This window comes from Camelus ferus, chromosome 29 (assembly GCF_009834535.1).
Source record: "Camelus ferus isolate YT-003-E chromosome 29, BCGSAC_Cfer_1.0, whole genome shotgun sequence".
NCBI classification, from domain to species: domain Eukaryota; kingdom Metazoa; phylum Chordata; class Mammalia; order Artiodactyla; family Camelidae; genus Camelus; species Camelus ferus.
In genome coordinates, this window is record NC_045724.1 from 4,694,873 (window position 1) to 4,711,324 (window position 16,452).

The 16,452-nt window shown below is 37.7% G+C and overlaps 1 protein-coding gene across 10 annotated transcripts in view; it reads right to left on the reverse strand.

Annotated features, from left to right (window-relative positions):
* RALYL (RALY RNA binding protein like) overlaps positions 1 to 16,452 on the reverse strand; it is a 585,337-nt gene that overhangs the window by 103,633 nt on the left and 465,252 nt on the right. For all 10 annotated transcript variants that reach the window (XM_032470310.1, XM_032470312.1, XM_032470309.1 and 7 more), the window contains one exon: positions 2,813 to 2,888. In XM_032470310.1, the coding sequence (XP_032326201.1) occupies positions 2,813 to 2,888 (76 nt within the window). The remainder of the gene's footprint in view (positions 1 to 2,812; positions 2,889 to 16,452) is intronic.

A 16,452-nucleotide genomic window follows, 5' to 3' on the forward strand; every position in this document is an offset into this window, starting at 1 on the left:
AAACCAGCGTTCCATTCCTGATCTTGTTACCTTCCTGCGGGCTGAATCCTTCACTGTCTTGGAAACTTAGTTTTCTCATCTCTAAAGCAAGGCACAGAATCCCAAGCTTGTGGAGTTCTGTGGTGAACAGATGAATAATGACTATGAAAACATAGTCTATCTACACAGAAGTAAGGTATTTTCATTGTTAAGCTTATGTAAGAATGATGGCCTGGGTATAAAAGTCCTTTCTCAACAGTATATTCTTTCTCTGTTGTTCCCTCTGTTACCACTTTGCAGCTTCAGAACACCCCAGCCTTCTTTTGTGTAAACAGATGAAAATAGAATAAATAAACATTTCCCTACTAATGTGATTTGTATACAATGTATCAGTCTTAAATGAACTTCTGCTTTTAATTCTTCTGAAGTCACAACTTCCACATAACTTAGAAACAGAGAAATAACAGTTAGAAAGACATTTGTTTCTTGTCATAAGCTTCTGTTCTCATAAGAAAATCAACACACTCCAAGAACAGGGAAATTACCAAAATTAACATCATTGCACAGACAGTGGCAGCTCTTTGATGAGAATAAAAGCCATCGACAGCTTGTTCTGTTAATAATCGAAATTACGACTTGTCAAATGTTTTGCATTAGCTGCAGCTCTGTGCACACATTTTAAAATGAATCTGATCAAAGATTATTAGCATTTTCTCAGTTTTTAAAATGTCCTTTACTGCAAATAAGGTACAGAAAGTATCATTTGCCTTTTGTTGGTGACTTCATCTCTGACCTTTAACATCAATACTGCCTTATGACCAATTATCCACACTGGTTAAGTCCTGAAGCTTTCCTTTTTTATGTAAAAATGTTTATTAAAATTTATTAAAAATAAATGTACACAGCCAAAATGAAAAGAACAATTAAGATATGCTTCCAGTGTATCTTTTAAGATCTCTGATGGCCATACGGCAGAGAGCCCTGGGACATTAGGTATCAATAGGACCTTAGAACTCACCCAGGTCTGACCCTTTCATTTTGTAGTTCGAGAAATGAGACTGTGAGCAGCCGAAAAGGAGATATGCTACTTTGCAGGGAACAAAGGCAAGGAAACAGCTCCAGGCTACCTTTTGAGCACTTTCTTGCTATACGAGGTCAGAATAGAATCAATTTTGAGATGTGTGACTCAATTCTCCTTTATCCAAATGACATCAGAAGAAATGGCTGGGGGGGCTTGCTCACCACTGACATTAGCTCTTTGGATGTGGACACTGATAGAATGAAGATATGTATCTGGGACAGGACCAGATAAATGGGATAATAGGCGATCTCTGTAGCCTGGAACATCGGCTAAGTCGAACAAAAGGGAATTTACCAGAGAGAGATGCAAAGTCAGCACTTCAGTTACAGAAGCCAATGGCAGATACAGGAAGTGGGCACATGGCTTAGCAGCAGAACACTGGTGTGTTTGTGTGTTTCAAAAGTGGCTGTTTTTACAGAACCAAAATCTCCATGAGTTTACTGTTGCTGTCTTCTCCAAATCAACTAAATTTTCCTTAACCTAATAGCAGTATATAGAGAACAATAAAGATGCTAAGTATAAGATACTCCGTCCACCCAGAACTGAGATTATGTGTAGACACTGCTGAGCTGGGGCATGGAGAGGGGAAAAACCAGAATGGAAAAACCAGGACCCAAGCGTACTAGGAAACGTTAAAGGGATCAGTTAATGAGAAGGACTTCATTTGCTGGTTTCGAGAAATAGGGGTGAAATGAACGTGTACTGTGGAGCCAGCTCGTGCTCTCTGAAGCTTCTCTAAAGTTTATAAAACCCTCACTCCTGGGCTCTTCATGTCTCTGGAGCCGACTGACACCTTAACCCCCCACTCTCTCGTGCAGGACCTTCCTATACCTGCATTTCTGCAAGATAAATATATCTTCTCTTGATCTGTGCTCACCCTAACGAAACTAACCACCCTGGGAAACAGCCTGTCTCACAGTACAGGAGGACTGGTCTCACCACACATCCTGTCCTTATCAGAGTCATAAATCCTGTTGTTCAGAGAAGTCCCTAACAGATCTCACAATGAATCAGGTACTTGTGCATGAATTAATCACGCAGCCCCCACCCCTTGTGTTCACAGCCCCTTCCCCCCAATAAAAGACCCTGTGGACTCACCCTTGGGCTCCACAGGCATCTCTCATCTCTGTGGCCCGCTGTTGCCTGTAGCAGCGTATCTGTTAAACTTTCCCTTTGTTCTTAATTCCTCATTGTCTTTGGTGAATTCTTTTACCTCCGATGACCGGAGGTCCCCCTACACGTACTTTGTATCAAAAGAGGCTGAATGGTCAGTTGGAAAGAATTTTACCCTATGTATGGCATCAGCCAGCAGGAGTCTGAGTACACACACCATTGTTCCCCAGTGGTGTGACCTGGGAAAGTCTCTAAGAAACTGCCTACCAGGTTCTTGATGAGAGGAGTGGTATCGACATCGCAGGGTTACTGTGAAAATTAAATTAAATTAAGTGACGTATGTAAAATACCTGCATGGCATGCAGTCATCAGCAGATGCTGACCTCTCCACCACTTGTCAGGTAGTCATGAGCGGTTTGTATTAAATTTTATTAGAGGAATATCTTGCAGAAGGGTTGTTTAAGCAGAGACGATGTTAGACAAGATTCCTGCCAATGCTGCTTGACATATTTACATGCTGCCCACCAGCATTTTACTGGACTTTCTGCCAGTAAGGACTGTTCTTCAAAATATTTGATTCCTTATAGGTTGAAGTTGCAAGAAATTTTCACTATCATAAAATAGCTCTTGCTTACTTACCTATAAAGTGCAGAAAGGGGCCTCTTATTTCCAGGTTTTGGTCTATATGGTTTGGGTTCTCCTGCCATGTTGATATCTGAAAGCATAAAATAAAAGAGCATGGATTAAGAAAATAGTAAAGCATTTGAGAAAAGGAAAACACGAAGCTGCATTTTTCTTTTTGCTATTTGTCTATGCAAATGTTATATGCCATTCATTCATTCAATCAGCAAGTATTTGCTGAGCACCTACTCTTGGCCAGGCACTATTTGAGATACATCATGTACCAAACAGGGACTTGTGGGACTTACCTTCTTTTGGGTGGGAATAGATACTAAGCAACAAGATAAGAAAATTATATAACATATTAGAAGGTGAAAAGTATTACAAAAAATAAAATGTTGAACGAGGTGGGGGATCAGGAATGCTTACTACAAGTGAGAGAGAGACAGACAGACAGACTAAGAAAGAGAGAGAATGAGATTTCCCTACTGATTTGGATTTTTGCCAGGAATGTCTCAGTTTGTATAGACATTTGCATGGAATGGAGCTTTGTTCCTAAGGGGAATTGTTACATTTCCCTTGGTAATATCTTTCCCACCAACGTAGAAAAGGCGTATGGAAGGGCGGAGTTGTAAAGCATACCAGGTTTACTAAGGGAACAACAAAATGCACTCAGGAATTGGAATGTACAGTTACAGAGTTCTGGGGTGATCAGGAGAATAAAAGCACATTCTTTGCCTTCGTGAACTAAAAACCTAAAATAAAGTCTCTAAGAAAAGACAAGAAAATGCTTAAGTACACGACAAAAGAGTAATTGTATATAATTGACCAAACTCAATCTTAAAAAAATAAATGTGTAAAACTGTTATAAAGGTGGATGGTAAAAGTTTGGGAAATGACAAAACAACTAGATTTAATAAAGTTAAAATTTCCAGAGGATGATAAAAAGGAAAATCTAAAGGAGGTGAACTTCAAGAAAAGCTTTGAAAGAAGTGAGGGGCATTATTTTCACAGAAAAGGAAGGCACACTTTTATTTCTTGTACAGGGGACTAGATACACTGTACTGGGGATGGATGAGCCACCTATCTGTAAAAACACCCCGAATGTCTAGGTGAAATAGAATGTATCTCTTTTTAAAAATACAGCATTGAGTTAGCAAGGAAGTAAGGCATTTACAGCAGCCTGCATCTGAGTGGAAGTAGCAACTCAGATGGAAATGGAACACTGAACTTGTCTTGTTTCTGTGAAGACATTTGTTGAAGCCAGAATATGAGCTTTAGTTTTTATGTCCTTGTCGATCAGAGAGGACAGGAGACAGTGCCCACATTAAAGGAGAGGAAACGTATGATCATCTAATTGGGGAGTAAGAATGCTTCCTCCCATATCAGTAAACAAAGGATGCTGTGGCCATCAAATCATTTCACTGCAGCTCAAACCATCGCTTTGCAGCCGCCCCACTGGTGCACCCTGAAGGGATGCACCTCAGGTTGGGAAGCACGGGATACTGGCCTTAGACAGCTCTGTGCATATCAAAGTGGTCGGCAGTTAGATAGAAATGCGCACCAGGAAAGGAGACAGGAAGGTGGGGGAGCCACCCAGAAAATAACAGTATGTCTACTCTCAGGATAAGGGGCTCCAAAAGCTTTTACTTTCTCTAAATGAAGGCCAGCAAAGACGCCAGCTAGGATCGAATGCAGTAGAGAGAAGGACCCGGCTTAACGTGACCCGGTGCTCATTACAATGTAATTAACATTGCAGCTTGAGCCCCCTCCCGTAGGTTTCTCTGTGCGCACCATGGGTAAGAACATGCATAAAAGACATGGGCGTGCCTGAGCACTAGGAACGTGAGCTGTCAGTCAGCCTGAGCACTCAAAGAACATGACTCATCAATCAATCAGTCAATCACAAAAAACGCCCCCAAGCCAGGATATAAAAACAGGAAAAACAAAGGAGCAGTGCCATTTTTCCTTTCTTGGACTGGCCCGCCCCCAGTTCTTGGGAAGGCACTATATTTTACTACATTTAACTTCACTAATAAAAGTGTTTATATCACGCTGTCTGTCTCCCGTTAGAAATTCATTTTTTCAGGTGACTAAGAACCGAGGTAACTTTTATTTCCCTCCTCCTGGTAACAAAAGGAATGATTTCAGTGAGCCCAGACTTTTGCATCGTCCCATATACAGAAAAGTGCTAAATTCCTTAACTTGAGATATCTCACTTTCTTTAATTAGCAGTAAACTTTTGAGGATCTGACATGAAAATATCTATGGCTGTATAAAATCTATAGTAATATACTTAATACGAGACACCAGGCACATTCTTTAAGATCAAGGAATTTAAAAGGGCATTCCCTATCGCCAACTCTATGGAACATTGCACTGGATACCCCAGTTAGTGAAGTAAGACAGCAAAACAGTATCAAAATTGGAAAGAAGAAATGAAACCATCATAATTGCTGATAATATGTGGGTCCACATAAAAACTTCAAAGCGTCCACAGATTATTACGATTAATAAGAGAGTTTAGTAAATTCGTTGGACTCAAAGTCAACATACAAAATTTAATTGCATATCTCTGCATAGCAATACATATTTAAGAATATAATTTTAAAAGATGCCATTTATATAGTATAAAAGTAAAGTACCTGGGGATAAATACATTATAAAATTTGAAAGATGTTTATGGAGAAAATTCTAAAACTGTATTGGGAGATTTTACAGTTACCTTACATAAAAAGAGAAATTGGAAGACTTGATATAATTAACATTTCAATGTTCCCCAAGTTGATTGATTGATTCTATGTATTTCCAGTAAAATCCTCAGATACTCTATTTGTATCTGTGCGGAGTCTGACAAGTTGCTTCTAAAATTTATATGACAGAGCAAAACATCAAGATAGCCATGATATACTGCAAGAAAGAAAGTCGGCAAAATTGCTTTATCAAAATTTATTTTAAAGCTGTAGTAATTAGTAATTAAAACTATAGTTTTGGTACAAAGATAGACAATGAACTGATGGAGCAGAGAACCCCAAACGGAGATAGCATATATAGATACTTGCTTGGGCTGTGATCGAGTTGGCACAGAAGATGAGCGAGGAGAAGATAGACAGCGCTGATGTGGTAACAACTGGTTACTCCAAGGACAAATGTGAAAACTGGGCGTCTACCTTAGATCCTAGAGAAAAATCAGTTACTTACTGGATTCGAAACCTAAATGTGAGGGGCAAAGATATAAAACTTTTAGGGAGAAATACACTAGAATATCGTTATGAGATCAAACTTTGGAAGGATAATCTTAAACCAGACATAAAAACCACTAGCCTTAAAATATAAGAATGATAAATTCTGCCACATTAAAATTAAGAATTTCTGCCCATCAAAAGTCACATAAAGACAATGGAAAGAAGAGTCCCAAACTGGATGAAGAAATCCTAGACAAATGATTTGTGTCTGGAATATATATTCATTCATTTAATAAGAAAAAGAGACAAATCACCAAATGGAAAACTGGGCTAAAACTAGTAAAGGCACTTTACAGAAGAGGAAGTATGAATGCTGAATTCAACACATGAGAAGATTCTCAACCTAGTAATGGCAAATGCAATGAAAAAACACTGTGACATATAATTGATACCCACTGCACTGACAACAATTTAAAAGTCTGACAAAGATCATGAGTTGGTGAGGTTTTGGAGTTAAAAACAAACGAACAAAAAGATCATCGCAGGTATAAGCAGAAATTAGTACAGCTATTTTGGAAAATAATTTGGAAGTTTATAATAAACTTAAAATGCTTAAATTCCCAAGTTTGCAAGCAGATTCATACCAAGTACTAATATTTAGAGATCTTATGTTATCCTCAAGAAAGGATGTGGGTTGAATTATTCTAGACACTTTCTTTGGAGAATGGCCAAAAAAATCCTAGTTAAATTCCTATTTTTTATTCAGAAGTACCTACAGGGGTACTTATGCACCAAGCTGGCGGACTTTGTTATCTGAGTATGAGAATCATATTTTTGTAGAGGGGGTTGGTAAAACCAGATAAGCACCATTAGAAAGAAGTCTCTTGAAAAGTTTCTGTTCTGGTTCACTGCACATCACACCTGTCCAAGCATAGGGACGAAGCAGAAGGGAACTAAAGCTTTACCCACGCCTAGCCCATGACTGGGGACCACAGCCCTCCATGTGGAGGGGGAGGAGCTATTTGCATTTTGTCATATGACATTATGAGCCTCTGTCAGGACCAACCAAGAGGCTTCTAGAACAGACCCTGTATCTATTTTGAGGTTGCAATATTATTGAAAAAAATAATGTACTCCAAAATTAGTCTTCTTATATTAAATCTCAGATTTAAATAATTGAAAAAATGTCCTGTTGGGTACTAACTCTGATCTTTTCACAGTAAATTACTTACAAATATATTAATGCTATAAAAAGTTAATTGATTTTCTTTTCTTCTTTATTTTTTTAAGCTAGATAGGTGAAGTCAATATACCATGACAGAAATAACTATAAAGTTACAGAACTGAAAAAAGTCAATGAGCTGAACGTATTCTGATCTGAGGTAAATGAGATGAGGCAAATGGAGACAGGTATGGTTCACAACAAAGCATCATCCTCAGAAGTGATATGTCAACACATGCAAATATATTTATTTGAACAATTCTTGTGAGGGTACTACTAGAGATGGTAGTAAAAGTATTACCTCTTGCTTTTGACTCTTGGGAAGATACCTCCAATTTTATACTCTAACAGTGGTGGCTCTCCCTTCTTGCACCTTCATTTTACTTTGTTCCATCATTCCACAGGCACCGACTTCTGAGTGTTTGTTCACATTCATTTCGAGTTCTAAAGGGCAGTCATAACTTCACTCAACTTCTTATGCCATTCAGCACCCATCGCAGTCACAGTGCTGTTTACCCAGGAAGTGCTCACTGAGTCCACTGGTTAAGTAAATTCATACACATCAGAAGTAACGCCCTTGCATGGGAATGCAGTGTGTCTAGCCAAACACACTTTGTCAGCCTATTTCCTAAAGTGGTATTTATCTGAACAATGTCTTGGAAGGTGTTAATAACTATGTCACCAAACAAATAAATTACAGTAAAACAAGTTTGGTAAAAATGCTATAACCTATGCCTTTCTCAGATATCTGCGATGCATACTAAAGGATAAGATTCTAGAAAAAAGAAACATTCGCATTCAGTTGTCTTTAACTCAAATGCTTATATATATATGAATATAGAGTATTTTTTGCACCACACACTTATTAACTAATATCCAGCAAGACAGAGTGCCCCTAGAACACTGGTTGATAAGATACTCTGAAATATTTAGGAAAATATTTCACATTTACTTCTTTGCCATGTATTCAGTTTGGAACATCCTCATTTGAGAAGATAAATTGATGTTTTAAATTACACATTATTTACACTGCTTACCTCTACCAATAGTAATCCCTGTGGGCATCTGTCATTTCTACAGAAATCTGACCTTGATATTGATTTGACGTCTGACTTACAGCATCATTAGGCATGGAAGGTTACCAATGTTACTATTTAGATGGAGAAAAAAATTAAGAGAAATATTTTTCTAAAGAAATTAGTTAAATGCAATATCTTTATTCTTGGGATTTTTTTTTTTTTGATTCTGTTTCCTTCCCCAGGTTTAAATAAATGTTTAAATAATTCAGCCATGGCATATAGACTTCTAGGAAAAGTCATTCAGAGTCTTTTATTGTTCACATTTAGAAGATTTAGGGATTCATTACTGTTCCATTGAATAAAAATTCAGGATATAAAGAAAATAGTCTGTTCTGTTTGACAAGTGAATGCATAAAACCATATATTACCTTAGTATAAGCCCAGTGCCATTAAAAAGTGTTTTTGCAGTTATTATTAGTTTAGACCCTCAGAACAATCCTGCGAAATGAGCACAGCAGGAATCATTCTTCCCAGGCCATGTGTATAGATGTCTGAGATACTGAGACATTGAATGGCTTTCATATTAGCGTCATTAGCTCAGTTCACTGCAATTGTCTTTGTTAGTGAGCATGGCCCGTGGTCCAGGCACTGAACTAGCAGGAGAGGGGATATCTTACCCCTGCCCTGGGGGGGAGGTGACTGTCGGAGAGTCAGCAGCAGCCTTGAACTGGAGCGGCACCAGGCTCGTGTTCTAGAACTTTCCCTACCCTCTCATTGCTCTTAACCAGACTTTGGATGTCACGTTTTCCATCCTACCTAACCCCGGTTTGGCTGTGGAAAGCAGCCTGTAGAGTAATATACTCTGAAGCCCCAGGAGTTTTGGCATCACGGGGGGAGGATGTATGATTAAAGGGATGCTCTAGGGAGATCCGTCTGGCAGCCGCAGGGGAAACACATTTGACTTTCAGCTCAGCCACTTGAGACCTCTCGGCTCGGTAGGCTCACAGCCCTGTGGTCTGCTGGAGCTGCCCAGAATTATTTTTACTCTAAGTAAAACAAAAAAAAAGCAAAGAAAAACACCAGGCTTGCAGATGCAAGTATGTGCTCTAAAATATGAACATTTGAAGCATTTGAAGCCTAAAGCTGAGAGTGGAACCAATTTTGCACAAAAGTAAATGGCTTTCTAATCTTGTTGTTTCTCCATTCCCAGAATCAAAGCTAGTTTTGACACTTGAAATATATCCTTAATAGTATGTTAAAATATTCACTGTTATGGGAATGAAACTGTAGTCTCATTTTACTGGGCAGTCACTGAATTGTGACCATTTTAATGAGCCTTTGGACCTAGTTTCATGAATTAGTTGTGACACAGCACTGTGGCACGCTGGCCTCTGGTTATTAGAATGCTAATGCAAAGATCACTGGTTGGCCAGATTCCCATTTGTTACCAGAAAATACTCTATGCTCCCAGGCTTAGTCTGTAAGGACAAATAAAAATGGAAACTTGAACTTATTACTAATTAACTGGTAAGTCTGATCATTGTACATGACTTATTTCAATTCAAACTGTTTTTCCCCCCAATAGAACCTGAAGAAAAAAATAGTAGGCATGTATACTTGGATGCTCATTTTTATTTACTGTCTGTTACATCCAACAGCTCTATTAAGAAGAAAATAGAAATGCTACCAATTATTCATTTTCAGTGATCAAATAATTATTGACCACACAGAATGTGCCAGGTCCTGTGCTGTCTTAGTTAAATAGCTATAAACGTTGTTTGTGCTTCTATAGAATCACAGAGAAATCAACCTGCAGCTAACTGTAGTAAATGCAATGAATGTCACAATAAAGATGTAGACTCTGTGCTTTGTGAACATGGTGCCCCATCTTCTATTGCTGAGAATGCCCTGAAGGGTCCATTCTTAGCAGATGAGATGGTTTTCTCCCAAGACACCAGTTATAACGTCAGCAGCTTCACAGACACACATCTAGTCAGCAAATTCTCCAAAAAGCTCAGCCTGTTTGTCTTTTTGTTTATTTTGCTCTCCCCATTGAAACTTCTATTGGCTAGTTGTCAAAATTCCTTTGATTTGCCTTGACGCACAAGCAGCCTTGAAACCTGATGAAACATTGTGGCTTTGGTGTATGTTTAATAAATGTCTAGTTTAATGTTATTTAGCAGAGAATACAAGCACGTTTTCAAATAGGTATCAAGCAAACACCAAATGGTAATAATTATCAACTTTGAATTTACTTAATACCTAAAACTTCCAACTTGGTTCATTTTTTCAACATTAATTTCATTATCTTGGATAAATTTTTTGAAGAATGTGTTTTTATATTCCATGATTGTCTCTACAAGTCTCCACAAAGGTGAAAAATGAAGGACAACATGTTTTATTAAGATAAAGTCTCCAGAAACCATATGAATAAAATATAAAATTTGGATAAATGTTCCAGTAGCATCGTGAATATGTTTAGAACCTTGATTAACAATTTTATAAATACACTTAATGATCAATTGACATCAATAGTGGAGACAATTGTTAGATAATCAGAATAAAAATACTTAGTGAAAAATAATCTTAGCTGTATGTTCATTATTAATGCGTAGACGTAACACTATTAATTTCTTTCCCAAGAGTTTACTTAGTTTCATATTTGGGAACACAATATTCTTTATGGAAAGTAAAATTCAACCAAGAGAATCTGGATTATCTATTTTTTTAAGAGCTCAGATTTCAATCAGTGAAGTAAAGTAGACTCTGAGATTTGAGTATTGCTTCTTTCTGTTCCCTTCCTTTTCTAATTTTTTCTCTTTTCATAAGTGTATATATGGACTTATTTTTTCAAGTCCTTTTTGTAGTGATTTTGTATTCAGTTTGGTTAAAGACACCAAAGCTACTGTGGTACGTATTTTATAATTTGTAAATACAATGAAATGCCAAGCTAATGTTAGGTAGTTAACTGCATTAGTAATGAACTCTGTAAAAAAATGTTCTTAGTAAATCATTCAGAATTGAAGGAAAGATCAGTAGTTTTTCAGCTAATGAAAAGCTGAAGATGTTAATCCCCACTACACTAGCCCTACAAGAAATGATAAATGGACTTCTTTGAGCTGAAAATAAATGGTATAATTAATAACAAGAAAACATACGAAAGTAAAAATCTCACTGGCAAAGGTAACGTTTAGTAGAGGTAATGGATCACTCACTGGTAAAGTATGAAGGTTAAAAGACAAAAATAGTAAAATTAACTGTAACTACTTAATTAGTTAATGGTGCATGTAAAATGAGACATCAAAATATAAAATGTGGTGGAGTAAAAGTGTAAAGTTTCAAAATATGCTTAAATTTAATTGCTATCAATTTAAAACAGACTATTATATACACAGGATATGTGAACCTCACAGTAACCATAAAGCAGAAACTCATAGTAAATACAAAAAAGAAAATGAGAAAGGCATCTAAACAGAACAGTAACCACAAGAGAAGAAAGAGAAGAAAGGAACAGAGAGGAACTACAAAAAACAGACATAAAACATAAAACATCAGTAATTATTTTAAATATAAATGGACTAAACTCTACAACTGAGAGATATAAAGTGGCTAAATGGATTAAAAAACAAAAACAAAAACAAAAACAAAAAAGCCAAGACCCATCTACATGCTGCCTACAAGAGACACTTCAGAAGTAAGGACATGCAGACTGAAAGTGAAGGGCTAGAGAAAGGTATTCCAATAAAATGGAAACAAAAAGGTTGTTCCATGACATGTCAACTAAAAAAAAATGTTGCAGTGAAATAGAGGTGCAAATATCTTTTTGAGTTAGTGTTTTTATTTCCTTTGGATAAATACCCAAAAGTGGAATTTCTGGATCATAAGATAGTTTCTAATTTCATTTTTTCCCTCAAAAGGATTTCTTGATGTCTAGGTTAGGTGCTTGTCTCAGGGGCTCAGAATTACAAATAATTGGTGGAATGTCTAGAATATGACTTTCAAGAAATATGTGACTATGGGCACTAGGGGAAAAATTTAATATCACAGATACCCGGTAGAGTTAACAATTTTGTTAAAAATATACTAGATTTTGGACAATGAAGAAGACTAAATAACTAATAAATTTCTGAATTATAAAATAAGGTGCACAATATCTATGCAATACTCAGTATTGTTTTCTCCATATTTTATAGGTAGTTAAACCTTAGACAAGACAGGCAAATAACTTGCATTAAGGCTACTCAGTTAGTATTCTGGTAGAACACACATTTAAACTAGATTCTTTCTGAATCCAGAGGTACCTTCCTCAAACTATACCCAATTATCTGCTCCTGCTTAAGTGTAGAAATGTTATGCTGTTGCTCTTGGCAACCACAAATACTTGAGACAAAGAATGGTAGGGATGTTTGTTTCCATTGTATATTTGTTGAATGACTAGTGCAGGCAGTTTGGTACTTGGGTTAGTGCTTATTAGTTTTGATGAATATTTTTCAGGGACAGGATCTTGAGTGTGTGCATTTAGGGAGGAGACAGATTCTAGGGGCAAATTCTATTATGTGATAGTGATTGATTACCATGGTAACTAAAAAAAAAAGTCCACAAATTTTTTCCAACATGTAACAGGCTGTAATGAGTACATAAAAACAAACAAACAAACAAACATATAATAGGCTGAATAATAGTCCTCTGAAAGCATGCAGCCCCTAGGTCCCAGAACCTGTGAATATGTCACATTGTACAGCAAAGTGGAATTAAAATGATTTTAAAATAGAGAGATTATCCCATATTATCTTGGTGGGCCCAATGCAATCACAATGTTCCTTAAATTGGGAAGGATTAGGAAGAAGGGAAGGTCAGAGGAATGCAGTGTGAGGAGGACATTGTTAGCTCTGGAGATGAAAGGAGGGGACCATGAGCAAAGGCATGTGGGAAGCCTTTAGGAGCTAGCAAAGACCCAAAACAGATTCTCCCCAAGAGTCTCCAGAATGGAACGCTGCCCAGCTGATGCCTTTACTTTTGCCCAGTGAGACTTGTGCCGAACTTCTGACCAACAGAACTCTAAGATCATAAATGTGTATTGTTTTAATCCACTAAATTCATGGTATAGGTATACCTTAGAGACATTGTGGATTCAGTTCCGGACTTCTGCAATAAAGCGCGTCACACAAATTTTTTGGTGTCCTAGTACATACAAAATTTATATTTACACTATACTGTAGTTGATTAAGTGTGCAGTAGCATTATGTCTAAAAAACAAAGCATATACCTTAATTAAAAATACTTTATTGCTAGAAAATGCCAACCATCACCTGAAACTTCAATGAGTCGTAATCTTTTTTCTTGGCTCGATACTGATGGCTGCTGACCGATCGGAGTGGTGATTGCTGACGTCTGGGGTGGCTGTGGCAATTTCTTAAAATAAGACAACGATGACATTTGCTTCATTGATTGACTCTTCTTGTGGTATGCGGTGCTGTTTGATACCATTTTAGCCATTGTAGAACTTCTTTCAAAAACTGGAGTTGATCCTCTCGAACCCTGCTGCTGCTTTATCAACTAAGTTTATGTGCTATTCTAAATCCTTTCGTGTCATTTCAACAGACTTCACAGCATCTTCACCAGCAGTAGATTCCATTTTGAAAAACCACTTTCTTTGCTCATCCATAAGAAGCAACTCCTCACCCATTAAAGCTTTATCAAGAGATCATGGCAATTCAGTCACCTCTTCAGGCTCTACTTCTCTCTTTTAAAAATAGATCTATTTATTTTATGTTTATTTTATCTTATTAAATTTGAAGGGGGAAGTAATTAGGCTTATTTATTTATTTACTTAATTTTTAATGGAGGTCCTGGGGATTGAACCCAGGGTCTCGTGCATGCTAAGCATGCGCTCTACCACTGAGCTGTCCCCTCCCCCCTCAGGCTCTATTTCTAATTCTAGTTTTCTTGCAGTTCCTACCGCAGGTGTAGTTACTTCCCCTACTGAAGTCCTGAACCCCTCCAAGTCATCCATGAAAGTTGGAATCAATTTCTTCCAAACTCCTGTTAATGTTGATATTTTGACCTCTTCCCATGAATCATGAATGTTCTTAATGGCATCTAGAACAATGAATCCTTTTCAGAAGGTTTTCAATTGACTTTGCCCGGGTCCATCAGAGGAATCACTATTTATGGCAGCTATCACCTTACAAAATGTATTTCTTAAATCATAAGACTTGAAAGTTGAAATTACTTCCTGATCCATGGGCTACAGAATGGATGTTGTGTTAGCAGACAAGAAAACTACATTAATCTCATACATCTTCATCAGAACTCTTGGGTGACCAGGTGCATGTCAGTGAGCAGTACTATTTTGAAAGGCATCTTTTATTCTGAGCAGAAAGTCTCAACAGTGGGCTTACAATATTTAGTAAATCATGTTGTAAAGAGCTGCTCTGTCGTCCAGGATTTGTTGTTCCATTTACAGAGCACAGGCAAGGTTGATTTAGCATAAGTCTTAGGAGCCCGGGGATTTTCAGAATGGTACATAAGCATTGGCTTCAACTTGAAGTCACCAGCTGCAGTAGTCCCTAAGAAGAGATTCAGCCTATCCTTTGAAGCCTTGAAGCCAGGTACTGACTTCTATTCTCTTTCTATGAAAGTCCTAAATGGGATCTTCTTCCAACATAAGACTGTTCCATCTACACTGCAAATCTGTTGTTAGTGTAGCCACCTTCACTAATTATCTGAGCTACATCTTCTGGGTAGTACATCAGTGCTTGCTACTTTACCTTTCAATTTGATGTTATGGAGATGGTATCTTTCCTTAAAACCTCATGGACCAGCCTCTGCTAGCTTCAGACTTTTCTTCTGCAGCTTCCTTACCTCTCCACCTTCATAGAATGAAATAGAGTTAGGGCCTTGCTCTGAATTAAGGCTTTGACTTAAGAGAACGTTGTGGCTGGTTTAATCTATCCAGACCCCTAAAACTTTCTCCATGTCAGCACTAGGGCTGTTTCATTTTCTTATCACTTGTGTATTCACTGGAGTAGCACTTTTAATTCCTTTCAAGAACTTTTCCTTTGCATTCACAACTTGGCCAACTAGTACAAGAGGCCTAGCTTTCAGTCTACCTTTTCCACATGCCTGCCTCACTAACTTTAATGATTTCTAGCTTTGATTTAAAGTGAGAGGCGTACAACTCTTCCTTTCACTTGAAAGCTTAGAGGCCACTGTAGGGTTATTAATTGGCCTAATTTCAATTTTGTTGTGTCTCAGAAAATAGGGACACCTGAGGAGAGGGAGAGAGCTGGAGAAAAACATGGGTTGGTAGAGCAGTCAGAACACACACAAAATTTATTAATTAAGTTTGTCACCCTATATGGGCACAGTTCCTGGTGCCCCAGAACAATTACTATACTAACATCAGAGATCACTGATCACGGATCACCACAACAAATATAATAAAAAAGTTTGGAATATTGTGGGAATATCCAAAATATAACACAGAGATATGAAGTGATCAAATGCCGTTGGAAAAATGGTGCTGATAGACTTGCTTCAATGCAGGATTGCCACAGACCTTCAATTTGTAAAAAATGCCATATCTGCAAAGTGCAATAAAGGGAAGTTCAATAAAATGAGGTCTGCCTATAATTTGTTAGAGCAGCAATAGACAAGTGATGATAATGCCCTTTGCTTCAAAAAGTACAATGTAGTTCACCTCTGCATGAGTGCAGGCTGGACATACATCTAGTAAACAGAATGTCTGACTCACTTCTAATGAACACAATGTAGCAGAAGATGGGACATCACTTCTGAGATTAGGTTACAAAAAGACTGTGTCTCCCATCTTGGGTACACTCTCTGTTGGATTTCTTCCTCATTCTGAGGTAGCTGGCTGCCATGTCATCAGGCACCGTGTGGAGAGTTCACACAGTGAAGAACCAAGCCCTACCAGTAACCACATGGAAGACCTTGGAAGACTTTCTTCCCCGAGTCAAGCCTTTAGATGGTTGTAACCCCCACTGACACATTGATGGCCGCCTGGTGAGAGTCTAAACCAGAACCACCTCAGATTCTGGACCCACAGAAATGGTGAAATAATCAATGCTTGCTATTTTAGGCTACAAGGCTCTGGGGTAAGTTGCTACATGGTGATAGATATCTAATACAATGACTCTAAGGTTCTTCTTTACCTACCAAAATAAAACAAGCAGAAACAATGCTAATTAGGGGAGTATTCCTCCCTTT